Source organism: Microcaecilia unicolor, chromosome 3, assembly GCF_901765095.1.
Source record: "Microcaecilia unicolor chromosome 3, aMicUni1.1, whole genome shotgun sequence".
Classification (NCBI taxonomy): Eukaryota; Metazoa; Chordata; class Amphibia; order Gymnophiona; family Siphonopidae; genus Microcaecilia; species Microcaecilia unicolor.
In genome coordinates this window covers 235608296-235635827 of record NC_044033.1, presented here as the reverse complement: position 1 = coordinate 235635827, position 27532 = coordinate 235608296, and the positions used below count along the sequence as shown (strand labels likewise).

The window sequence follows — 27532 nt, the reverse complement described above, 5'->3', positions numbered from 1 at the left end:
CTTGGTTCCTTTTTTTTCAGGACCAAGCTTCAAAAATGTGCCCCAACTGAGCAAATGACCACTGGAGGGAATCAGGGATGACCTCCTCTTACTCCCCCAGTGGTCACCAACCCCCTCCCATCCAAAAAAAAAAAAAAAGAAAAATATTTTTTTGCCACCCTCTATGCCAGCCTGAAATGTCATACCCAGCTCCCTGACAGCAGTATGCAGGTCCATGGAGCAGTTTTTTGTGGGTGCAGTGCACTTCAGGCAGGTGGACCCAGGCCCATTCTCCCTACCTGTTACACTTGTGGTGGTAAATGGGAGCCCTCCAAACCCCCCCCAAAACCCACTGTACCCACATGTAGGTGCCCCCCTTCACCCATAAGGGCTATGGTAATGGTGTAGAGTTTTGGGGAGTGGGTTTTAGGGGAGATTTGGGGGGCTCAGCACACAAGGTAAGGGAGGTATGCACCTGGGAGCAATTTTTGAAGTCCACTGCAGTGCCCCATAGGGTGCCCGGTTGGTGTCCTGGCATATGAGGGGGGCCAGTGCAGTACAAACGCTGGCCCCTTCCACGACCAAATGCCTTGGATTTGGCCGGGTTTGAGATGGCCAGCATCGGTTTCCATTATTGGCGAAAACTCATGCTGGCCATCTCAAACCTGGCCATCTCTGACATTTGGCCAGTCCGAACTGTATTATCGAAACGAAAGATGGTCGGCCATCTTGTTCGATAATATGGTTCAGGACTGCTCTTTGCAGCGCCGGCCATATAGATGGCCGGTGCCGTTTGATTATGCCCCTCCACGTTAACAAAATATGCAATAAATTGTTTTAATAGACAGGATAGGGTGTTGTTAGGCTCCTCACGGACACACTGGGTTTGTGAGCCTTTGGACCACTGCCGTAGAGCGGCAGTGGTAGGCAAAACCACCCCATACCAGAGACTAGGCAGAGCGGGACTGGAACCCCGGACTGGAGTTATAGCTGAGGCAAACAAGCTGGAACAGGCAGAGCAGGAACAGCTAGACTTCACCTGCGTTTGACTGCTGTTCCCCAGGAGTTGAGCCCCTGGGGCAGGCAGCCGGCAGGACTTACTGGACAGGGCAGGAACTGGATACCAACAGGATTCCCACAGGGTCTAAACTACACAAGGGAGGCTAGGCAGAATACTAGACTAGGACTCTCAGACAAATACCACACTAGGTAGAAAGCAGACAGGGTTGGAATCAAAACAGAGGTGCCCACAGGCACCCAGATAAGAACAAGGCTGCAATGATAATACTTGACCAACACAGACAGAGAGCAGAGCACTGACTAAAGCTCCAGTAACTGACAAACACAGGCAGAGAACAGAGCACTGACTGAAGCTCCAGTAACTGGCAAACACAGGCAGAGAACAGAGCACTGGCTGAAGCTCCAGTAACTGACAAACACAGACAGAGAACAGAGCACTGGCTGAAGCTCCAGTAACTGACAAACACAGGCAGAGAACAGAGCACTGGCTGAAGCTCCATAACTGACAAACACAGGCAGAGAACAGAGCACTAGCTGAAGCTCCAGTAACTGACAAACACAGGCAAAGAACAGAACAATGGCTGAAGCTCCAGTAGCTGACAAAACTTAGACAAAGAACAGAGCAAGACTGAAAGCTGCCAAGCAGCCACTAAGAAAGAAACACTAGACAAGGAATACAGACCAGAAATAAGACTAGGAAATAAGCAATAAAACCAAAGCTAAACTACACACAGACTAACTAGGACTAAACTATACACAGGCTAACTAGATCCAGGCAAGGAACAGGACTAGGCAGAAGTGCACAGAGCACACCAACAACCCAGAAACCTTAGGCAATGCAAAGACAAACTCAGAAGGTTTCCAGGTGGTTAATAAACCCATCAGCAGCTGAAGCTCAGCTGCAGGAATCACCAGGCAGCTACGGGTGAGGCTAGCTGCCAAACTGAGTGGAGGAGTGGCCTAGTGGTTAGGGTGGTGGACTTTGGTCCTGGGGAACTGAGTTCAATTCCCACTTCAGGCACAGGCAGCTCCTTGTGACTCTGGGCAAGTCACTTAACCCTCCATTGCCCCATGTAAGCTGCATCGAGCCTGCCATGAGTGGGAAAGCGCGGGGTACAAATGTAACAAAAAAAACAACTTCAAACCAGGTCTGGAGGGCTAGAATATCTGGACCGGACTGAAAAGAGAGTCTGGAAAGTCTGTGGCAGCCACTGGTTCTGGCCACCAGAGGGCGAGAAGAGCACAAACCAAGAAACATTCACAGCTACAGGACACAGGCAGAAAGCATACTGAAGCACAGAGAGGCTTAACACACACAGGTGCAGTATAGTGGAGTAATCAGAGCCATGCTGGAAGCAGCCAGCACACAGAGACAGAGCTAACTCAGGAAGAACAGACAGAAGCCAGCTCAGAAGCTGACTGCTGGAAATACGGTGAGTCTGAGAGGGGTCACGACCACAATCGTGACAGGTGTCAGCAAAGATGGAACATATAGATAGATAAGATAGAGTAACAGGAGTAGGAAAATAAGATACCAATTTATAGAAAGTGTCAAATGAGGTCAGAAAGTGCTTGAATATTATTGTAGCAAGGGTTGGAGTGGAAAAACAGTGACTAGCAAGTTAGTTGCTTCTTCCATTAAAGGCCTGGTTGAAACACCAACTTTTTACCTGCTCCTTGAAGCAAAGCCTTTCAGGGAATACATTCCAGAGTGGGGACTACTCTGGAGAAAGCTCACTTGCAGGTGTCACATCATGTGATCCCCTTTGGAGAGGGTGTGGTTAGGGATACTCCTTGGGAGGACCTTAGTGACCTTGGAGGAGTGTAGAGGAAGATCCTGTTCTGCAAGTGCTCTGGGTCATTTCTTTTAAGGGCCTTGAAGATCAGAGTTTTAACTTTGGCCTTGCGTTGGACTGGTAGCCAGTGAAGTTTTTGCAAAAATGGTGTAATGTGGTCATTTCGCTATGTAATTTAGTTTGCTGAATATGCTGGCCTAACTTTATATAGATAAGTTAATAATATAAAGTTAGACTTGCTATTTCTGCAGTGTAATTTCATATCAATGGATATGTTATCTAGACAGTAGCTGAATGGTATTGCTATTTGTGTAACATTAGACCATGCTCATGAAACAACCTTGCTCCATCCTTCAGATATCAAGATAAATTTGGGTTATATGAAGCCTGGCCAAAATATATCCATTTCACAACACAACAAGTTTAAACAACAAACACCTATTGTACTTGAATGAAACTCACTCTGTATAAAGGTGATAGCTAAATGATTAAAGAGTAAGCAAGCAATGGTGAGCAGATCCATTAGGTAAATTTCCAGTGTTAGAGGTAGAAAAGAAGGCAACAAAGACATCAACTAAAAGTCCTTTTCTCACAGCGCAAGTCTTACGAGGAGAGGGATAATTTCCCAATCAGCCTGAATGACTGTTTCCAGGTCAAACTTATTTTATATTATTTATATTTCCAATCAAAATAGAGCACATAGTGACCGCTATATTCTACCAAATAGCTTGGTAAAGAGCTCAAATACTAAATGGAAAAACTGGCTCATATTTACACAGAAAAGTAACACTGCATTTGCAAAGTCATAATCCAGTATTATGTCAATTTATTCAGATTTTTTCTCAATCCTCAGATACCTCCAGAGTCCAGATGCAGCCCGAGTTGCCTTCCTGGTTTCAGGAAATTAACTAAGGAAGGAAAGCCTGTCTGCTGCTATGACTGTATCCCCTGTCCAGAGGGAGAGGTCTCCAACCATACTGGTGAGTGAATTCATGTTTTAATGTGACATGCTCATGAGCACTGTTTAGTCACTATCAGGCCTATATTCAGCCTTTATTGAAGAACCAACATGGGACAGCAAATATGTATCCATTCCTGCCTTTTCCAAAACATCACCATAACTGAGCACATCCTGATCTGGATGTCTAAATTGCAATCGCAGTATTCTATGTAAAATGGGTCTTCACGTGGCCTAGTAGAATACCTTATGTCTAATCCAAAAATATGAGCTGGATACTGCCAGCAAAACTAATCACACCCTTATTGGATAAGACTTATGGAATCCCTTAAAAGCATCCATTTCAGGTACTTCTAACAAGTAATCCCAAAAAGCACACAGACAAGTGGTTCACAATATATAGAATAGCAAAAGAGGAGCAGAACCATGAAGAAAAATGAAATAACATTTGTTCAATGCAGATACATAAAAACAGCACATAATTTTCTTCTAACCGACCAACATAGCCATGTTTCACCCTAACAAGGACTGCATCAGGGGCTTAACATAAAACTGTAAAATGAAAACATAAAAGGTCATAAAATAATATTGTTTGACAAAGAATCTATAACTTATTACACTCTAAGGGCTAGATTCTATATAAGGTGCCTGAAAATTCCATGCAGAAAAAAAAAAATACACCTAGTCATATTCTCTAATGTATACCTACATTTTAAGAATAGTTTTAAATTTCTATGCAGTATATTAAATACACTGACCAAAGGTCTACACGACTAAACTTAGTCACGGTCGGTTATAGTAACTAAAACCTTGTGTAAATCCCAAGTGGGAAATGCCCATGACCTGCCTATTCCACACCCAATTTTCAACCATGTGACTTAGAATTTTTTTTTTATTTCAACATTTTTTATTGATGACCAACAGAAAAACAAATTCACCATAATGCATGTCAGAGAAAAATATCAATAACAATATTTATACATATATTATCTCATCATTAGTTATCAATCAGCTTTTACCTTTTTTCCCCTAATCCCCTTCCCTCTGTAACACCCGAAAAGCCAACACCAACATACTGCAAAACAAAGCAGAAATTCAACAAATCTCATGCCATCCTACAATCCCCTCCCCCCCCCATCTAATCCAACTGGACCCCAAGCTCACCATAAATTAACCTAATAAACAGTGATCCATTAAAGTACAAGCCGAAAAATTGTATTCGACCCAAACCACTTCAACTCTAGTAATATAACACTAAACTATAGGGGAGACCACTACTCTTCGGCCTCTCCCTATCCATTGCAATAGTGTGAACCCCCAGCCCCACAAACCTACCCTCCCCTCCTTCTAAAGTGGAGTGCCCCACTGCCACCCCTCCAGTTGGCCTTAATTCCCCCCCCCCCCCCCCAGAGAATTTGTTAAGTATTTGACTATGCACCCTTGGTGAAATCTTGTTCAGATAAGCCTCCCATACGCAAGGAGCCTCCGCTGCCTTCCAGGAGACAAATGCGCTCCCTGGGACTCCCAAACCATTAATTCATGTAATTTATTCCTCCAGTACCAGAAGGAGGGAGGGCGATCCAAGATCAAATGATTAAGAGTACACTTCCTCCTCAAGACACACGACTTACCCCAAAATAACTTTTCTTCCATTGTACCCTCCTTCCACAGACACGGAGCTCTAAACATCGCTCTCTCAAATGTTATCACAATTACCCATCCTAACTCCGATTGAAAAAATTGGGCTATTGCCGACCAAAACAATGTAATATACCTACATTGCCACATCCCGTGTAGAAAAGATGCATCTGCCCTCTTACACTTTCTGCAATAAGGCGTTTCTGACATTCCCGCATGGAAGGCCTGACTCTGGGAGAAGTATGCCCTATGCACTGTCCGAAAATGGCATTCCTGAAGTTCTGCACTATGCACCAAACGAAAGCCACTCTTAAGAGAAGTCAGCAACAACTGTGCTGATATTGTCCTACCTGCCTCTTTACTCCATCGATCCACCACTTCCTGCAGATTCCTAACTGGACTTTTCCTATATAGCTCTCTGTGAAACCAAGAAATCGAGATTTGACCTATTGCTAACCCTTCCAAAAATTCTCTCAACTGCCGCCCAAACCTTGGTGACAAGCTGCCCCCCGGCAAAGAACGTACATAGTGAGATAGTACTACTTACTACTACTACTTAACATTTCTAAAGTGCTACTAGGGTTATGCAGCGCTTTAGAGATAGCTGGTAATAAGCAAAAAATCACTGCCAGGCCTTGCAAACATTGGTTTAAAAACTCTTGAGAAGATAACAAGGACCCATCCTCCTTAACTAAACTTTCCAGCAAAGTTACCCCATTCTCTTTCAAAGTTTGAAAAATTCTATTCTCTCCCCCCCCCCCCCCCGGCATGAAGTCCGCGTTCCCCTGCAAGCGCAGCCATACACTACTGGATGGACACTGCCTCCACCACGGGAGCATGTCCCTCCACAATGTCCAGAGTGGCCGAAGCAAGACACTCCCATGAATTCTCTCCAGCAATCTCCCCCTGGGAGATTGGAGCAGATAATTCAAGTGCCATGGATGAAAACAAGCCTTTTCTAGCAAGACATCCGTGTATGTTGTAGTACCCATCAACCAATCCCTCAAATGACGAAATCAAACATGCTTGATTATATTTTCGAAGGTCGGGGAGTCCCAGGCCTCCAGACTTTTGAGGGCCTATCAGATAATGCCACCTCATTTTTGGTTTCTGTCCCCCCCCCCCAGCAAAATCTTACCACCATCCGCTGCAACAACGCCAGATCATGCTGCAATAAACAGATAGGGAATGTTTGCAACACATATAACCATCTCGGGAAAACAATCATTCGAAAAAGATGTAACCTACCCAAAAAAGACAATGGGAGAGTAGAACACGACAACAACTGATCCTTCATCTCTCTAATCAACCTTGTGACATTAATCTCGTACAGAAGCGCTGGATCCATTGAGAGCTGAATACCAAAATAGCGAAACGATTCCCATGCCTATCTCAAAGGAAACTCACCTCCCCAGGACTGTCGCAGACAATCTGAGCTTGCCAGTGCCTCCGACTTCGTAAGATTAAGCTGAAACTCTGAGAAATCCCCATATTCTACCAAGCTTTCCATGAGATGTGGCAGCGAGTAATGCGGCTCTGTAATAAGCAGCAACAGATCATCTGCGAATGCAGCCGATTTAAAAATAAGGTTCTCTATCTGCACTCCATGAATATCCGGGTTATTCTGGATGTCCCTCAAAAGAGGATCCATAGTTAAGACAAAAAGAAGCGGTGACAGAGGGCATGATAGGGAACCAATCCGACAGTTGGCACATACCTGCACCCTCAGATCTAAATACAAGGTCTGCACCGCATGAGCAAACCATCCCTCTATGCCATTGGCTCCCAGCACCCCAAAAATAAACCCCCACTCCACCCGGTCGAATGCCTTTTCTGCATCAAAACTGATTAATAGAGCCTGGGCATTCTTTGAACCAACGGTCTCCAGAGACGCCAATATTTACCTCGTATTTTTTGCAATCACCCTCGCGCACGTGAACCCTACCTGAGGCTCAGCCACCAAGGATGGAAGAATTTGTGCCAACCTGTTAGCCAATATCTTAGCTAAATATTTTACCTCCGTGTTAAGCAAAGAGGTTGGACGATAGGAGTCCGGTCGATCTAGTGCCTACCTGGCTTCTGGAGAACTATAATCTGGGCTGAATTAAGATGCTGAGGCAACTGCTCCCATTGAACAAAGCTATTAAAAACTTCCACCAGAATTAGACTTATGTCCACCTGCAATAGTTTGTAAAACTCGTTACGCAAGCCATCCGGTCCTGGAGCCTTACCCAAGGCACTCTGCCTGATTACTAACTTCACTTCTTCCACCATTATAGGTGCATTTAGCTGAATCCGAAACCTTAGGCAACTCCAAACTAGATAGATATACCTCACTATCCAAAGGCGGTGGTGACTGAGGTTCATAAAGCCTAGCAAAAAACTCCAATAGAACCCTATTAATAGCCCCATCCTCGTGCTTCCGAACTCCTCTCGTCTAGCATCATGGATATTTTATGGCGCCCTGAGCTACCGTGCGAGAGCTTGGCCAAAAGTCTACCACTCTTATTTGCAAACCGATAAAGTTGAAACTTATAATATGCCCAAGACTTCTTCGCCTGTGCATGTAAAAGTTCATTCAGTGCTTGCTGAGCTTCTAACAATTGCATTTTTATCTTCAAGGAGTGGTCTACCCCATATTGTTTATAGAGTGATGTTACCTTACTTTCAAACGAAGCACCTCTCTGCGCCTCGCTTACCTCTGGAAACTTCACCGCCTTCCAAAAAAGGGTTGGGTCAGTCCTATGAGTTTCATTAGTATCCCTATAAAGCTGCCACTTGGAGAGCAAGAACGGCAAAAAATGGCTGACTCTGTAGAGAGGAAGGAAATCTCCATGCACCCCCTGCAGCTGAAGAACCTCTCCCCTGTATCCCCAGCTCTACCCAAGCATGGTCTGAGATCATTATCGGACCTATCCTGACATCCACCACCTGGGATAAGAGCTCCCTTGAGAGCAGCAGATAGTCTATTCTAGACATTGTAGAGTGAACTCTAGATACATGTGTATATTCTCTTTCCAATGGGTTAAGTGTCCTCCATACATCAAACAATCCCAACGCGGAGCCCAACAAATTCACCCCTCTGTTCGTCCTAGCCAGCTCCCTATCTGTCGGCTTGGAACGATCAAAAACAGGGTCCGCAACGTCATTCATATCTCCTCCCAATAGTATCGGCACTTCTCCCAAGTCAAGAATCTTACGAATGACCCACACAAAAACAAATTTCTCAAAGGCATTTGGAGAATAAAGATTGCACAATAAAAGGGGCTGGCATTTCAAAATCACAGATGCCAGAACATACCGACCCTCTGGGTCCACTACAACCTTTCTACTCTCCAAGTGCAGTCCCTTTCTGATCAGGATCACCACTCCCCCCCTCCTACCCACTGCAGGTACATCAAAAATTTCTCCAACCCACCATCTTTTTAATTTTGCATGTTCTACCGCTGAAAGGTGCGTCTCCTGTAGGAAAGCAACGGAGGTCCCCCTGTCGTTAAGAGCCTTTAGCAGCTTTTGTCGTTTAATCGGAGAGTGTATACCACCAACATTCCAAGTTGAAAACTTCAAGGTGGTCATTTCAACCTATACCAGTACACCGCCAAAGGAAGTAAATCCCATTAATGATAAGCCTTGCCAAAATTTGTACCAGTGAGGTGTCCCAGCCTCCACCCCCCTGGAATGAGATCCAACCGACTCCCCAACCTAAGGCCCAAAATACTACATATTGAACTGTTAGACAATTCACTTTCCCACCCCCACCCTTCCATCCCCTATTTCCCAACCTTCAATATCTCCCTTTAAACCTCTATCCCCCCAAACCCTCCCCAACCAAAGAACCACCATGTTCCACATTAATCGAAACCCCCCAGCTTCTGAGCCCAGAGCAACCCGTGAACTAAACAATAAACATTCCCCCAACACCCCCACCTTACCAGTACGAACCCCAAAACAACGCTCCATTTTCTTTAAAAAACAAAAAAACACCCCCCCCCCCTCCACTCACACACTCCTAAATCCACACACACATAACAAATTAAACTGCACGAACATATTCGGACTATGAGATCTCCTCTTTTGAGGTATATGGTACCAAGAGCCACAAAGGACTATTGACTACTGGAAACTGAACACTGCTTTAATTCCTTGGCCCATAAATGCTTTATGACCAGTAGATCTCGTCTCCAGGAATGTCTCTGTGCTTGAGCTCACATCCATCAGCAAACCTGACCTTGCCCAAAGGTCCGCTGATCCCTACCCCCCCCCCCCCCCCCCACACACACATACACACAGAATAAGGAGGAGAAGAGGGCAGGAGGTGAGGGAAAGAAGGAGAGAGAGAGAAAAAAAGGGGGAAGCACCCCCACCCACCCATTCATGCATTCATAATCCCACACACATTCTCAATAGAACAAAGTAGATTATAATAGGTCCTCAGGCAATGAAGTACACCACTTGTTAAGTGTTCCAAAACACGGGCCAAAAAAAAAAAGCCCGCTGCTGATTGGAAGATCAACACTACTGCAGGTCCTGGGCGCGTGCGCTTGGTATGACCAGCAGATCTGGTCTCCAAAGTGGCCTCTTTCCTAGTTGTTCATGTCAAATAACAAAACTTGCCTTTGCCAAGAGTCTGCTTATCCTTCCCATCATTGTAAAGAGAAGAGGAGAGAGAGAGAGGAAAAAAAAAGTTTTCCTTTCCCTTTACTTTTCCTCTGTCCACTGTCACCTGGAAGGTCGGCATGATACTAAATCCTGGATTTGATCTTAAACTGTGACTGGCTGGACCGATCTCCCTGATTGATCCTTTGCTTGAAGCTTGCATCCAAGGTCTCTTTACTCCCACTGAGGGCCATGCCTTAAGCCTCAAACTTGTGCCCTCTGATGGGAAGCCTCCCACCTGTCCACATAAGCCCATGCTTCCTCCACTCGGTCAAAAAAGTATACCTGTCCTTTGTCCACAATTTTAAGCCTCGCTGGATATAGCAAACTGAATCTAAGTTTTAAATCACACAGCTTAGAACAAAGTTTTACTTTTTTTCCTAAGTTTGTAATGTTATTACAATTGTGGCTGTATTACACTTTGCAGTTGTATTTATCTGTATAAGTATATATAAAATAATAAAAAAATTATAAAAAAAAAAAAAATCACACAGCTTAGAGCACACTGGAACAAACACCTTACATGCTGCTGACACCTTAGTACAATAATCTTGAAAGCATAACTCTCAGGTATTTTGATATTGTAGTTGAGCGCCTCCACGCAATGCCTGTAGAATCATCATTTTATGCGCATAGTTAAGGACTCTTAAAATCACCACTCTAGATCGAACCTCTCCGTCTCTACGCAATCCCAGCCGATGCGCTCGCTCCACCCGGAAAGCTCCCGCCAGATCTGTAAGCGATAGTGCCCCTGGAAGCCAGGACTCCAGAAATTTCCTCAAGTCCGGCTCCGCAAGCACCTCTGGGAGACCCACCAGCCTCAAATTGTTCCGATGCGAGCGGTTCTCCAAATCTTCAAGCTTTGCCTCCATGTCTGCCAAACGCGCCAGCACACGTGGCTGCTCCACCGATATCCCTTGCATTGTATCCTTGATACTCCTGACTCTATGTTGCACCACCTGCAGCTCCACCGACATTGCAGCATATCTCTCCTCCATCCCTTCTAGCTTGTCCAGAATCAGCTGCAGTATTTTCCCCACCATCTGTTCCACAGCTGCCTCACCTCCTCTGATATCTCTGCCGCCACAGTGAACTCAGTGTTGGGGACGGAGGCCTGTTCTTGTCCGCCATCTTGGCTTCAGTCATCCGGTCTCTCTCCCGACTCTCTTTCTTTGCCGATTTGGTGGCCATCCAATCTCCCAGCTGCCTCATGCCACTGACCGCGCGACACTGCTTGCTTATAGAGATAATTATTTACTTCTTGCGAGGGAAAATGTGCTGATTCTATGCGCTGATTACATCGGGTGCTCCGGAGCAGCCACACACCACCTCCTTGCTACTCCATGGCCCAACCAGAAGTCGTGACTTAGAATTTAAACATTACATAATATGCATTGACAGTAGTGCACGGAAATTCAAATTTATGCCAATTAGTGCTGATAATTGCTTGTTAACATCCAATTGACAGTGCTGATTAGCTAGTTAACCAATTAAGTTATGTGCATTGTTATAGAATACGCATCAATTACCACACAGAAATTAAAGCATGAAATATAGAATCTGGCAGTTAGGGGGCCAAACTCTATAAATGGTGCTTTAAGTTTTGGCGCAGAAAAACCATGCGATTGGTGTGATTCTATAAACTATGCCTACAGTTAGGCATAGTTTATGGAATATGCTCACATGCCATTCTTACAACTAAAATTTAGGTGCACACATTTAGGCCACCTAAAACCCTGCCTAAAAGCCTGCGCCTAGCTTAGGTGGAGATCGGGTGTATTCCATAATAGTGTGCATAGTTTTTTGAAACACCCACATCCTGCCCATTCCACACCCATGCCCCCTTTTCAGCTGCGTGCATTAGAATTTATATGTACTATATTTTAGAATAAGCCTAGAAAGTTGTACGTGTAAATTCTAATTAACTGCTAATTGGTTGTTAACTACCAATTATCAGCACTGATTGGCTTGTTAATCAATTAACCAAATTGGTGAACACAACTTAAGGTGCCCTTTATAGAAATTTGAGGGAGGGTGTATTAAGTTATAGTCCTTTTTATTAAATCATATTATCTGATGACATTTTATGTATTCATTTTACAGTTTTATGTTAACCCCCTGTCGCAGCTCTTGTTAGGGTAAAATATGTCCATGTTGTATGCTGTTTTTAAGTATCTGCATAAGATAAATATTATTTCATTTTTCTATGTGGGTCTGCTCCTCTTTTGCTCTTCTAAGAGATAATGAATGAATTCATTTCCAGTACACTCATTGTTTATTACTCTTTAGTTTTTGATACTGTCTGTCAGTTTCAAGCAAGTCTTATTATAAGGAAAAGCTACTGTCCTATAACTGATCCTATTTGTGAGATATTGGGACAACATTTTTTATTCTTAGATATGGATGCTTGTATGAAATGCCCAGAGGAACAATGGCCCAATCAGAAGAAAGATGCCTGCATCCTGAAAGTGATAACCTTCCTGACCTATGAAGAACCTTTGGGGATAACTTTGACTTTCATCTGCATTTTCTTAATTCTCATTAATACTATCATCTTGGGGACTTTTATTCATTACAAAGACACCCCCATAGTGAAAGCAAACAACCGAGAACTCAGTTACATTCTCCTCATCTCACTCATGCTCTGCTTCCTCTGCTCCTTGGTTTTCATCGGCCATCCTGAAAAAGTGACCTGTATTCTCCGACAGACTGCCTTTGGAATCAGTTTCTCCATCGCTCTCTCCTCAGTATTGGCCAAAACCATCACTGTGGTCATAGCCTTTCATGCCACCAAGCCTGGAAGCAAGCTCCGGAAATGGATGGGTTCCAAGGTCTCACTTTCTATAGTCCTTTCCTGTTCCCTTATTCAAACTGTTCTGTGTGTTGTCTGGTTGTTCACTGCTCCCCCATTCCCATATCTTAATAAGAATTCAGAAATTGGAACAATACTAACTGAATGTAATGAAGGGTCAATAGTTGCTTTTTACTGTGTTTTGGGTTACCTGGGACTTTTGGCTGCTATCAGCTTCATCGTAGCTTTCCTAGCAAGAAATCTGCCTGATAGTTTCAATGAGGCCAAGTATATCACCTTCAGCATGCTGGTGTTCTGCAGTGTCTGGGTCTCCTTCATCCCAACATACCTGAGTACCAAGGGCAAATACACGGTGGCAGTGGAGATATTTGCTATTCTGGCCTCCAGTGCTGGACTTCTGGGCTGTATCTTTTTCCCTAAGTGTTACATTATTCTGTTGAGACCTGAAAGGAACAGCAGAAAATGCTTATCAAAATACAAGAATTATTAGTATTTGTTTAAAGGATGGATTCATTTAAATATTGTTATCTTTTGTTGGGAAGTCGAGGTTGAATGTCCTATTTTATTTACCCAGAAACTACATCATTGGTTGAGGCCATCCTAAATTTCATATATGTTATATTATAGATAAAATTAGATATTATACACAGTTTGAATATAAAATTAAGATGATTTTGTGGTCAATAATAAAATTTTTGGTGACATATTTTTATTGGAATGACTTTGTGTATTGTATAGGTTTCTGAGTCATCCTCCACTCGATGGGAAAACAATACAGTAACACTTGGGGGCTAGTTAGGAAAGGGGGTGAGATTATATATCTGGGGAAATGGAGGGCTATGTGATTTGCTCATAGTTGGAAGGAGCTGTAGGGGGAATTGAACCCAGTTCTCCTGGTTCACAACACACTACACTAACCATTAGACTGCTTCTTCACTCTAGGATTCATTAACTGTTAATATGAAAATTGAAATTTACTATTTACTGACAGCGGTTGTGTGTGTATAAAAGAAGTGATGAGGCAGACAAAAAGTGGCTGACCACAAGAAAGCCTGGTCCAAATCCTACTGCTGCTCCTTGTAACATAGTAGATGACATCAATAAAGATCTGTATGGTTCATCCAGTCTGTCCAACAAGATAAACTCGTAGCATAAGGTATGACGTGATACTATATATGTATGCTTGATTTTCATTTGTCTTTGCCATTTTCAGAGCATGGACCGTAGAAATCTGCCTGGCACTAGCCTTGATCTCCAACTACTGAAGTTTTCATTGAAGCCCCACTCCAGTCCATTCAAATCTGTCAAACTATGATCAGGGCACAGACTGCAGAAGTCTGCACAGCACTGGCTTTGCTTCCCAATTACTGGTGTTTTGCCATCTTATCACCGTTAAGCTTGTTTAGTTGTATGCCTTCTATATAGGATTCCTTTGTGTTTATCCCACGCATTTTTGAATTCCTTTGTAATTTTCATTTTCACCAACTCCCATGAGAGGGTATTCCATATATCTACCACCCTCACCATAAAAAAGTATTTCCTGACATTATTCCTGAATCGGCCCCAAACATTTACCCCTGGATTCTATATAGTGTGACTGGAGTTGCATGCAGAAATCAAGTCGTATTCTGATTTGTGTGTGCAATTTGATTATCTTAACAAGATAATTGGTGCCTATAATTGCCACTTTACAGGTAATTATTGACACTAATTGGCATTAATTAGAATTTACAAACAGAACTTGCTAAGCATATTCTATAAAGTTTTGTGCATAAATTCTAAGAAGCAGAATGGAAAAGGACGTGTGGTCATTGGTGTAGGCTGGGTGGGTTGTGGGTATTTCTTAAATCTATGTGCACTGATATTTAATCACCAGCATTTACACTTGGCATAAATACCCTTGACTAAATTTCATCACATGGACAGGCGCTAGCAGTATTCTATTAACTAGACCGAAAAAGATACACCTATAAAGTACACCTATAGTTATATAGGCGTACTTTATAGGTGTATCTTTTTCGGCACCAATTTTTATGGCACCATATATAGAATCTAGTCCTTAGGGGCCAATGTTTTACTTTTGAGTTTCTTGTGATATCTTTTCACCTGATCGAGAAAGGATTTTAACGTTTGAAATATGCTCAGGGAACCACTGCACTGAAGAGTAACACATAAACCACATGTAAATCTACTAATTTTGTATTGTTCTTGATGTAAAAAATGCCCTACATTCTAGCGATTTCTTTTTCATTCTCCTGTAGAGCACAACCTTTACTTCAGCAGAGGTTGCCACTCCACCCCAAATGGCCCGAGGAAGGGACTAATACCAAACTGGCTTGGGGAGGCATTTTGCATTGTGTGTTTTTTTTGTTGTTTTTGTTTCCATTTGGGAAAATGGTGACATCTGACAGGAACAGAGGCAATCTCGTCTGATGCAGCAATCCGTGGTGTGAGCTATTTTTCTGTCATTGCACATATTTTTTTTTAATGCAACAGTACTTTGCATTCTATTAGGGATAAAACGTTTTTTCTGCACATGCATTAGAAGACTGTATGCTGAAACTCAGTGCTCCGCTCTAACATATAGATTATTACATCTGTACCTTGACTGCACATAACCAGTGAGGTGTGTACCAGCAAAACACTTTATAATAATAGTAAAAGTGCTAAAAAGAAAAGAACTTCATAATTTAGACAGAAAAGAAATAGAGAGAATACGTGAAGAAAAAAGAAATAAAGCTGTAAAACATTGAGTCCCCAATACTCAAAAGTCACCACAAAAAACGTGTGCGTCTAGATCTGCAGTTGAAGTTACCGGATACTTAATAGTGAGCAATGCTTAAAGGAAATTGGATGCAGATGAGATGCACAGAAATTCTGCAAGCGGCTTGGTAGGCAAAGCATCTAGCACAGGTGCACTACAGTGTCTCGGTAAGTGTTGATGTTATATGCATGCTCAGAGTGAAGACACCAACCGCATCACAGGCGTATGCTCTAGATATGTGTCCGACAACATGATATCATGGGGTGTCTGCTTGTTCTATGACAACAGTACTGTTGCATGTGACAAACACGCACACACACATATAATACACACACATGGCACATTTAACATACGCATGCAAGCACTACTTAAAAAGGCAAGCAGACTACTCCACCGAGAAGTCGCCCTCCTGTAATAACATCTCTAGACCTGCTGGAAAATTTTGCATGCTAAAGATAGGTGCTTCTTTCTGTGCATTCCATGGAAATGTCCATGCATCACTTGGAATGCTCATTTTAATACTAATGATCTCATTGTTTTGTTTTGTTTTAATATCTTTATTAATGCTTGGAAACAACCACAATGAACAATCTGTTCAACATTCTGGCACTGGCATATCTACTATAATAAAACTCACCCTCAACGTTCTGAAGACAACGTTCTGAAGTCACTCAGTCACTCCCTGAAGGGTTCATGGATTCATGGTGGTGAAGCCACAATACTGACCATGTCTCTCTGCCCCGCCCTCGCATGACGGACCAATCAGAAAAAACACCCTCAACATTCTGAAACACAAAGGACCATCACAACACCGTTCCCAGGCAACACTAGGCAACGTAAGATGGACCAATCAAAGGAAACTACGTGACAATAAGGGAGGAGCATTCCCCAGCATAATGGCTCATTATCTGTGCAGCACGGAGAGCACAGAACCACCGCTGCAACGAGAGAAGAATATTCCTGCTGTGGGTATGTGCAAAAATAGACCGGGGGGGGGGGGGGGGAGAAATTTTTAAATGCCTAATGCCAGTACTGAAGAGTGCCAGAGGGCCTATAACACAGACTATATTTGGGATCGCTTGACATGGAGTCAAAGGAGCCGGAAAACAACGTGCCCGTCACCATCTGGGACGTGGGCGAACAGGACAAGCTGCGGCCCAGCTGGAAGGATTACCCGCGACCCAGCCAGCAGCAAACAGCGACCAAGGAAGGGGGAGGAGTACTCCTTCCCTGCCTAGGAATCGCTGGAGACTGGCTGCCAAACTAACAAAACAACCGCACACCGACGCACCACCTTCATCATTCAAAAGGCATCCACTCTTTCTTCAACAGAAATGCAAACTAATAATACAAAACAAAGAATACATGGTTTCTCAGGTGGCTGCAGGTAACTCCCCACCCCCTTCCTCTTCCCCTTTTGCCGAAGCGGCCAAGGACGTGCCCAACCATCCCCAGCCTCAGGCAAGCTGTCTCCTACCTCGGGGATTCCCCGAGCACTCGGAAAAAGACGGCGCTGATTCCTGCAGCGCATAAATGTTCCAGCATTCCCCTGCAGCCGGCCTGAAATGGACCAAACATACCGGATCACCCCCCGACGGCCCGAGACCGTGCTCTTCTCCCTTCCGCCAACTTAAAACAACCATCCCCGTCCTCAGGCAAGCCGTCACCCACCTCCAGGATGCCCAGAACCCCAGCCCAATGGAAAAAGATGGCGCTGCTTCCAACAGCACATTTCTCTTCCAGCATTCCCCTACAGCAGCCCTGAAATGGCCAAAAAATACCGACAGACAAAGAACGTGCTCCTCTACCTTCCGCCCATCTAAAACAACACTGCTGCCTCAGCACAACACAAAAAAAAACCCTGAAAAAAAAAAACAACACTCATCAAAGGCTGACCCCCCTACAACCACATTTACATTTCACCAACAGAAAGACCCCCCTCCACAAACCTCCTTGACAGACAAAACCACACACACACACAATACAACAGAAACACACCCTCAAAGCCACACACCAATCCAACCCACTTTGCCAGCACAGCACAGCACATCCCCCAAACCCCACGCAAAAAAAAACAAAACAAAACAAAAAAAGACACACATCAACAACCTGCACACACACCGCACCCTCACACACACACACACACACACACACACACACACACAGTACAGACCTGTGGTGAAGAGGTGCTGAAAGGAGAGCTGCTGTACCCTGTGGCTGCTGAACAATGCAGAGGGGAGGGGGCCCCCCTGCAGGAGGGCCCCAGGCTGAAAGGCCTAGCACACTTGGAGCTGAGAAACACTATGAAGGGGAGGCTTCCTCCACCCAAGCCCCAAGCATGCAACCAGGAGAACCAGGAGAGCCCAGGCCTGTGGACGGAGGAAGGACCAGAGCCCAGCAGCGCTTGCTGAGGAGCCAGCTCACCCTGACTGTAAGTCCTGGCCATAACATTCCTAAGCTGGGTGAAGAACAGGGGGCAAGAAGGCAGGGCCCGGGTTCCAGAGCAGGGTTCTCTGCATCCAGTATCAGAGGAGAGGTGGTGGAAGAGAATAGCGGAGAGTCTGAAGAGGACGTTAGTGAGGAAGAAGAGGAGGAGAAGGAATCCAGGCCTAGGGCCTGGCAGAAGAAAGAGGCCCAGCATATGACTCCTGAAGAGGTAATTAGATCAGTGAAGAAAATGAATCGAGTAGAAGGTGAAATAGAGGTACTGAGGAAGCGGCTGAAGCTAGCAAAAACTATGTGTAACCTGGCTTCCACTGGCCCACGAGACAAGTATGTTAAGGGAGTTGAAGCACTCCAGAAGCGGCTTACAGCAAAACAAAGGCAGCTGCAAAAACTAAAGAACTGCAGAGATAATCCCCTTCGTGAGGTTTTCCTGAACAGGGAACGCATGCAGCAGACCCAGACGCAGTCCCAGATCCAGCAGGAAGCAGAACCCAGAGACACACAGGACTCCGTGGTTCCAGACACCCCAGAGGCTATGCTGGAAGGGACAGCAGGGGAAGAGAAACAGCAGCAGCCAGAAGGAGGGAAAGACAAGACTGACACAAATAATTCCCAGTTATCACCAGTATTTTATTTCCTACAGGATTCCCAAGAGCTAGGTGCTCCATCCACTTACCAGCCTTGTAGAACAGAGGCTCCTAGTCCAGTTGTGGCAGGTACTGTGGATAAGGAGGGGCTCCAGCACTGCATGCAGCAAGAGAGCCTGGCAAGTTTGGAACACAAAAGAGCTATGAAACTGAAAAAAATTCAAAAACGTCCCTTATACTTAGAGAGCTGGCAGGGCATAGCCGAACCCACAGAGAAGAGCTCAGGTTTGCTGGGAGAGACAGAGAAGAAAGACAGCCTGGAGAATCAGAACAGTTTGAATGCTGAGGAGAATCAGAACAGTTTGAATGCTGAGGTAGGAGAAGAATCACTACACACTGAGCAAGTACAGAAGTTACCAGGAACAACGGGAAAAAGGAAAGTAGAGCAAAAACAAGGGGTTTTGCAGATGGAGACAGAGACTAAAGAGGATGGGAAAGTACAGGAATGGAGTAGTGGAGTACTACAAGAGATGGAAGAAGCTGAGAGCAAATATGGTGGACAGAGGGCGGGAACATCGTGGGAACACCACAGTCACTCATGGACAGAATTGATAGGGCAGACCTCTGAGCAGGGCTGTCCAAGAGCTGCCATCCAATCTCAATCAGAAGTGCTGATGACATCATGGGGGAAGCTCAGTGACAGGCAGGGGCTCCCAATAGATTCTGCCACTCAGAAACAAGAAGAAAGAGCAGAAGGGAGCTTCTCAGAAACTCATGCCCATCAAAGCAGGAGTCCCAGAAAGGAGAGAGAGAATTGTGGAGAGTGTCAGCTGCACCAGGAGGCGGAGCCAAGACCCAGATCGAGTGAGACAGGGCATGGAGGAGAGTGTCAGCTGCACCAGGAGGTGGAGCCAAGACCCAGACCCAGTAAGACAGAGCATGGAGGAGAGTGTCAGCTGCACCAGGAGGCAGAGCCAAGACCCAGACTGAGTAAGACATTGCCAGATACAGAGAGAGTACATGAAGGAGAGTGTCAGTTGCACCAGGGGGCGGAGCCAAGTCCCAGACCCAGTAAGACAGAGCATGGAGGAGAGTGTCAGCTGCACCAGGAGGCAGAGCCAAGACCCAGACTGAGTAAGACAGTGCCAGATACAGAGAGAGTACATGAAGGAGAGTGTCAGCTGCACCAGGAGGCGGAGCCAAGACTCAGACTGAGTATGACAGTGTCAGAAACAGAGAAAGTGCATGGAGGAGAGTGTCAGCTACAAGAGGAGACAGATCCCAGACCTGGTCTGAGTGGGACAGTTGCAGAGCAAGGGAACGAGTGCTGGTTGGGAACAGCAGCAACTGGCAAAGGACTGGAAGTAGAATATTGCAGAGGGGGAAGAGACAGAAACAGCACAAGTGAACTGAACATAGTGGGGTTAGTGGACATGGGAGAGGAGGGAGGGGAAGAGAGGGGGAGGGGAGGAAGGCAGGAAGGGAGTGGGGAAGGGGGGAGCATACTGGTATCAGCCCCTTTATCCTTTGCAGCAGTAGTACGGGGAGGAGGGGCAGAGACAGGGAAGGAGGAGGGGAGGCAGGAGTCAGACATGGAGACAAGGGGAAATCCATTTTCTGGTCCGTTGCGGGGTCCCGGGAGCGGTGTTACCCCAAAACGTCGAAATGTTGTCCAGCTGCGTTGGGTGGGCACAGGGGTAGCACCACCTAGAGAGGTTGTTTTAAGAATGGTATTCTCCCTTGGCTTTATCCCTGAAGATTTGTATGCATGCATACACCCTGTGGGAATCCCTGAATATGATATTAGTTTCTTAACAGGGCGAGGTTTGGACCTGTTTTGGGAAAAGTACACAGAGGTGCAGCATCAGGGTAGATGGGTGGATTTTAAGGCTGTCCCCATCAGTAGACAGGACGCAGTCCAGATTACCATTTTGGTACGTAATGAGTCTCTTATGGCTGCAGACCTGTCATACTGGTTGGGACGGTATGCCGAAATTAGGACCCCATTAAGCAAAATACCAGACCAGAGTCGTGTGTGGGCGGGGGGGTGGAGTGCCCTTGTAAAATTAAAACAGGCAGGCTATGTCACCCAACATATACCTTCAGCCGCATACATTGGAAGGGATCGAATTCAATGCTTTTATGCAGGACAACCCAGACAGTGCTACAGGTGCGGATCTTTCCGTCACTTAAGCATGTCGTGTACAGTGTTAAAGTGCTCGCGATGTGGTAGTGCAGATCATGACACCAGCGACTGCACTACCATACGCTGTAACCTGTGTGGAGGCTTGGGGCACCCTTTTAGCAAGTGCCCACAAGCATCGCACAATCAGGTAGAGGGAGAGAGGAGGGGGGAGGAAGGGGCACAAGCAGAAACTACAAGGATACAAGGACAGAAGTGGGAAGCATTAAAGGGATTAATGGATAAATCAAATACCGGTATTCATACAGAGGCAGGCACTAAGGGAAAGGGAAAGGGGGAGAAAAGGGCATCAGGTTTGGATCACATTCAAAGAAGGGGTATTTGTGAAAGGATGGAAGAAGGAGGTGGGGAGAAGGGGGAAGAAGAAGGGGAAGCATGGACCCTGGTAGGGAAACATGGAGGGAAGGGGGGTCAGAGGAAGGAGGGGAGGGGGCTAGCCCGAGCGGGGAGAACAGATATTCTGTAGAAGAGCCAGAGTAATCGATATGCAGTGTTTCAGGTTTCAGGTGAAGGAGAGGGTGATCTTGAGATGAATCCACCCCAAAGGGAGGTTTTGGAGGAGAAGAGGAGGGAGGGGAGGGGAGCGAGGAATGAATCATCTGAAAGACTTAACAGAGAGGAGCCAGCAGTGTTACCCCCAAGTCTAACATCACATCCTACTAGTTTAACGAAGGGCCTCATGCAGGAAATAGAGGAGGGTAAGGAAGGGATGAAAGGGGAAAGGGCTGGTCCAGAGGAAACCAAGAAAAAAAAGGGTAGAAAGAAAGCCGGGGAAGATGACTCAGAGTGGGAGGATTTGGAATTAGAAGAAATTATAGAGGATCCTGAAGAAATGATGGGGGCAGGAATATCTGTGAAGAGGGATTGCGGTGAAGAGATGAGGAGGGGTAAGAAATTTAAGAAATAAACCATGGCTGCCTTGTCCTTAATCTTTGCAACTCTGAATGTAGCCAGCATAAAGGCAGAGAGAACTAGATTTGTCGCCTTTAGCGATTTGACCCAGTGCAAGGTAGACTGCATCCTGTTGCAGGAGACTCATTTGGATTCTTTGCAGCTCCTGCACCGGGCCAAGAGAGATTGGAAAGGGGGGCCCTCATTCTGGTCTCTGGCCAAAGAAAGATGCGCAGGGGTGGCTATTCTTTTTGCCACCCGAGAAGTGGAGATTACGAGGGAAATAGAGGTGGAGATAGGGAGGTGTGTTGTCTTAGACGTTTTCATTAGAGGGGTAGCAGTGCGAATCATTAACTTTTATGGGCCCCAGATTAGTTGGGAACGCAAGCAGCTGTTGCTCCGGGTGAAACCGTATTTATATACAAGCAAATTGGTGGTATTTGGAGGAGACTTTAATATGGTCTTACAGCAAGCAGATAGAAAGGGGTCCAGGCGTCAGGTGGGTTATGACAGCCTCCAGCTGGCAGCAATTGTAAAACAGGCAAGACTGGAGGTGGCGGGAGGGAAGGGGTTCACTTTTAGAAGGGGAGACACGGAGAGCCGTATTGACTGGCTCTTTGTAGGCGGGTTGGCTAGGTTTCAGGGGCAGCCGAATAGATGGACGGAATATTCAGATCATGCCTTAGTTTCCACAGTCTTAACAATATGCGAAGGGGCGCAGAAAGGCCCAGGATTTTGGAAACTGAGTGCAAAGTTATTAGAAGTAGAGGAAAACAGACAAATATTTGAGGGTTTTTTAGCAGACCAAGAAACACTATGGGAGGTGATGGATGATAAGGGAGCCTGGTGGGACATGGTAAAGGGGCGAGTCAAGGCCCTTTTCCGGTCCCTAGCCAGGAAGCAGAATCTGGGGTTACAGGCACAGTGCTGTCGTCTTCGTAAGCAATTGGACCACGCGGTCTCCAACCATCTAGAGAAGGGAGAGATAGAAGCTTTGCAGGCCCAGTTGAGGCTGTTGCAATATGATCGATACGCTGCTTTGCTTCTGGAAAGGGAATATGGGCATCGGTATTCCCCGGATCCTTTCCAGAATTGCAAGGTAGCAGTAGGACACAAGGTCATTTATGCTATGAGAGATGAAGCAGGGCAGCGATTGACGAACCAACGTTCAATCGAGGCCAGGGTCATTCGGTTTTACACCCAATTGTGGGGGAAAGAGAGCTTGGTTTCTAACTTCATGCTATCATACGTGCAGAGTGCCCCAGGCTTGGAAAAGGTTTCGGAGGGGGAGATGGAACAACTGCTTAGGCCCATTACCACAGGAGAGGTAGATGATGCTATTGATACGCTATCAGCACGTACAACTCCGGGTCCCGATGGGCTGACCCCAGAGTTCTACAAAAAATTCCGTGTGGTCCTGATTCCAGTGTTAGCTGCAATTTTTAATAATTGTTTGCAGAACGGGCGTTTGGCCCCTTCACAGCAGTGTTCTATTTTGGTTCTCCTCGCAAAGAAGGGAAATCTGGAACTTATCGAGAACTGGAGACCCATAAGTCTTCTGAATGTAGATAGGAAAATAATGGCCAGGATTATTTACAACCGCCTGGCTGGGGCAGTGGGTGGTCTCTTGTCCTCAGCACAGTTTTGCTCGGTGAAGGGGAAAGGGGCAGTGGAAGCAGTTTGTACCATCCGTGAAATAGTGGAAAGGAGTCAAGGTGGGACAAAGGGAAAGTATTTGCTGACCCTTGATCAGTCTAAGGCTTTTGACAGGGTGTCCCAGGAGTACCTATGGCTAGTGCTTCGGTGCTATGGGATACCCGACCAGTTTATAGGGTGGATCCAGACTTTGTATCGCAATGCAAGGAGTAGCACTCTAATAAATGGTTGGGTGGGCAAGAGCTTTGCAGTGAGGTCAGGGGTACGGCAGGGGTGTCCCCTCAGCCCCTTGCTGTACGTCCTTTCCTTAGATCCTTTCCTCAGAAGGTTGAGTGGAGGGTTTAGCGGTCAACTAGAGGGCATCTCTTTGGGTTCACACACATGGCGATGTGTCGCCTACGCAGATGATGTCACAGTAGTAATCAGTAGCAAGGAGGAAGCCGAGCGAGTTCAGACCTGGATGGCAGAATACACACAGGCTGCGGGGGCCCAGATAAACCAGGATAAGAGCTCCGCAATTTGGGTAGGACAGGGCAGACCAGCTTTCAAACTTCCCAGTCAGTACCCAGTAGCAAGGGATGAAGTACGGATCCTGGGTCTCTGGGTAGGCAGACAGGACTATGATACGATCAACTGGGAGAAGGGGCTGGGGAGAGTCGAGGAAAGGGTGGCCCAGTGGAAATCATATAAGTTGCGGTTTGTGGAAAAACTGCATGTCATTAAGACCTATCTGATACCCCTTCTCCTGTTCATATCCAAGGTCTGTTTACTGCCTATATCGTTACATGCCAGAGTATACAGCTTGTTTTTCCAACAGCTATGGGGGAACAGGATGAATATTATCCGGAGGGAGGTGACCTATTTGCCCAAAAGGGAGGGGGGGTTGGGAATGGTCAACCCTGTGGTACATTTTAGTTGTTTCTTTTTCCAACAAAATCTGGGAGGGGTCTTGCGGGAAGGGAGGCCGGCTTGGGCAGACTGCATGGCCTCCTGGCTTCAGCGGTACTTGAGGGATTGGGTGAGGGGAGGTCAGGCAATGCCCCTGCGAGGGAAGGCGGGATACTTGCCACAGTACATCTCACCTCTGTTGAGATTGGTGAAGAGATGGGGTATCACAGTACAGGAAATCCAGAAGGAGGACAGGAGGCAGCTACAACACCGCATTATTCAGACACACTTTTCAACACGTCTAGCCTTGAGGGACTGCCCAGGTCCACTACAGGAGGAAGGTCTGGCTTTCCTCAATTCATCACGCCTCCCCCGGAAGATTGCGGACATGGCCTGGCTGACTTTCCACAGCCGGCTTTATGTTCGAGCTAACATGAAAAATAGAAACAGCAATGATCGTAAGTGCCCGAGGGGGGAGTGCGTGACGGAGGATGAAACAATGGACCACTTCCTCCTCAAGTGCCCGTTCAATCAACAAGTCTGTCAGGCAGTAGCCCGCCAATTAGGGATTCCTTTCTTCCACCAGCTATCTTATGCAGAATGGGCCTATGGAGGGTTTCCAAAAGGAAAGGGGTGGTGTAGGGAGACACTGTATATCATCGCTGCAGCCCTTTGTTACTTCCTGTGGCAGGCACGCTGCCAAGCTTCATTATATCGGAAGTGGCTGTCTGTACAGGAGGTGGCAGGGGATGTGGTACATTTTGTCCAGCAGCTGGCAGTGAGGGAGAAGGAGCATTGTTCTGGACTACAGTGGGCAAGGCATTGGAGGGGTTTTTCGTTTCAGCCTCCCTGAGTGGGAGGGTTTGTTGAGGGGCGGGGGTATTGGCCAGTAAGGTTTTATTTATGTATTAGTTAGCGGGTTTTATTGCTTGTTTTATCGCTTGTTTGTATGCTTGGTTTGTCTTGTTGCAAGTTTCAATAAAGACAATATGACACACACACACACACACACAAAAAGCCACATGCTAGCGCCCGTTTCATTGGTTTTGGAAACGGGCCTTTTTTACTAGTACAGTAATAAAACTCAGATCATACACATATGTATTATAAAGTACCCATTTTCGATCGGGGATGCCCATCTGTAAGGGCGGTGCTGCGAAGGGGTGAGGCCAACCGTATTTTTGAAACGAGATGGGCGTCCATCTTTTGTTTTGATAATACGGTTGGGGGTGCCCAAATCTCAACATTTGGGTCAAATGCTGAGATCACCGGCTGTAGAGATGGGCGCCCTCGGTTTTGAGCCATAATGGAAACCAAGGGCATCCATCTCAAAAACGAATAACTCCAAGGCATTTGGTCGTGGGAGGGGCCAGGATTCGTAGTGCGCTGGTTCCCCTCACATGCCAGGACACCAACTGGACACCCTAGGGGGCACTGCAGTGGACTTCACAAATTGCTCCCAAGTACATAGCTCCCTTACCTTCAGTGCTGAGCCCCCCAACCCCCTCCCAAAACCCACTCCCCACAACTATACACCACTACCATAGCCCTAAGGGGTGAAGGGGGGCACCCACATGTGGGTAAAATGGGTTTCTGGTGGGTTTTGAAGGGCTCCCATTTTCTACCACAAATGTAACAGGTAGGGGGGATGGGCCTGGGTCCGCTTGCCTGAAGTGTACTGCACCCACTAAAACTGCTCCAGGGACCTGCATACTGCTGCGATGGACCGGAGTATGACATTTGAGGCTGGCATAGATGCTGGCAAAAAAAGTTTTTAAAGTTTTTTTTTATGGTGGGAGGGGGTTAGTGACCACTGGGGGAATCTGAGGAGGTCATCCCCTATTCCCTCCGATGGTCATCTGGGCAGTTCAGGCACTTTTTTGTGACTTGGAACTAAAAAAAAAGGGACCAAATAAAATGGACCAAATTCTTGCCAGGAACGCTCCTCTTTTTTCCATTATCGGCTGAGGACGCCCATCTCTCCTCGGCCGATAAACATGCCCCAGTCCTGCCTTCGCTACACCTCCGACACGCCCCTGTGAACTTTGTTCATCCTCATGATGGACTGCAGTTGGGGGCACCCAAAATCGGCTTTCGATTATACCGATTTGAGGATGCCCATCTCCTGACTTGTGTCGAAAGATGGATGTCCTTTTCTTTTGAAAATAAGCTGGATAGTCTCCATAACTTTTTTGAACTTTCCCCCCCCCCCTCCCGTCCCCCAATAGCACCCCTCAGACCAATACAAACCAAAACCACCCGACCACCCACTAATTAGACTCCCCTTCCCTCCTTCCCCTAAACCCCTCCCTCTCCATGTCCAACCATTGCCACTTCCTTAGTTTCATCTTCAGGGTCGCCTTGTAGTAGAGCGGAAAGCTCCCTCCCCCACAGATCTCTATTCTGACACTGCCCAAGCGAAGAAAGGACCCAATTTGCCATCTCCACCAAAGAACTCTTTCACTGGGCCATGGTTGGGGGCTTGGTATGAACCCATGCCCTTAGAACACACTTCTTTGCCAACAGAGTATCCAGCAAGACAAATTTGCTTTGTGCATCTCCCAATCCCTGCTCTCAGAGTGAATCCGAACAACCCATCAGCACAGCTGAGTATTTCCACTCCACTGCACAATGCAGAATATCTTCAATGACCTGCAATACGCCCACCCATAGGGAATGTAAAGATGGGCACTCCATAAAGAAGTGCAAAAAAGTGCCCATACCCGACTTGCATATATATTATCATCCCACAGCCCCATGATCTTTCCTTTGTCCTTGGTGATATGCACTCTGTATAGAATCCTACACTGTATATCCTGCAAAGCGGCATTTGGGGTTAGCCTATGAAGATCTCCAAATACCGCGCCCAGCCTCTCCTCAGAAATATATTCAGCTGTACCTACACTCCAAACCTCTGCTAACTTTATTTATTTATTTATTTATTTATTTATTTATTGCATTTGTATCCCACATTTTCCCACCTCTTTGCAGGCTCAATGTGGCTTACAATACATCATGAATAGTGGAAGTACATAAGAAAATAGACATTTAGTATTACAGAAATATCTTGGGTAACATGAAAATGATGAAACATGATAGTAATATAACAAGCAAATGTTGTACAACAATTCTGGATTTTTGTGTAGGAGTTCACATTGTTTGATCTTTGTGGTATGCCTTGTTAAAGAGATGGGTCTTCAATAGTTTGCGAAAGTTAGTTAGTTCATAGATCGTTTTTA

The 27532-nt window shown here is 45.9% G+C and overlaps 1 protein-coding gene across 1 annotated transcript in view; it reads left to right on the top strand.

Annotated features, from left to right (window-relative positions):
• LOC115464449 (vomeronasal type-2 receptor 26-like) overlaps positions 1-13349 on the top strand; it is a 40895-nt gene extending 27546 nt beyond the window's left edge. The window contains exons 5-6 of the mRNA XM_030194828.1: positions 3649-3775; positions 12445-13349. Of these exons, the coding sequence (XP_030050688.1) occupies positions 3649-3775; positions 12445-13349 (1032 nt within the window). The remainder of the gene's footprint in view (positions 1-3648; positions 3776-12444) is intronic.
• Positions 13350-27532: the final 14183 nt, after the last annotated feature.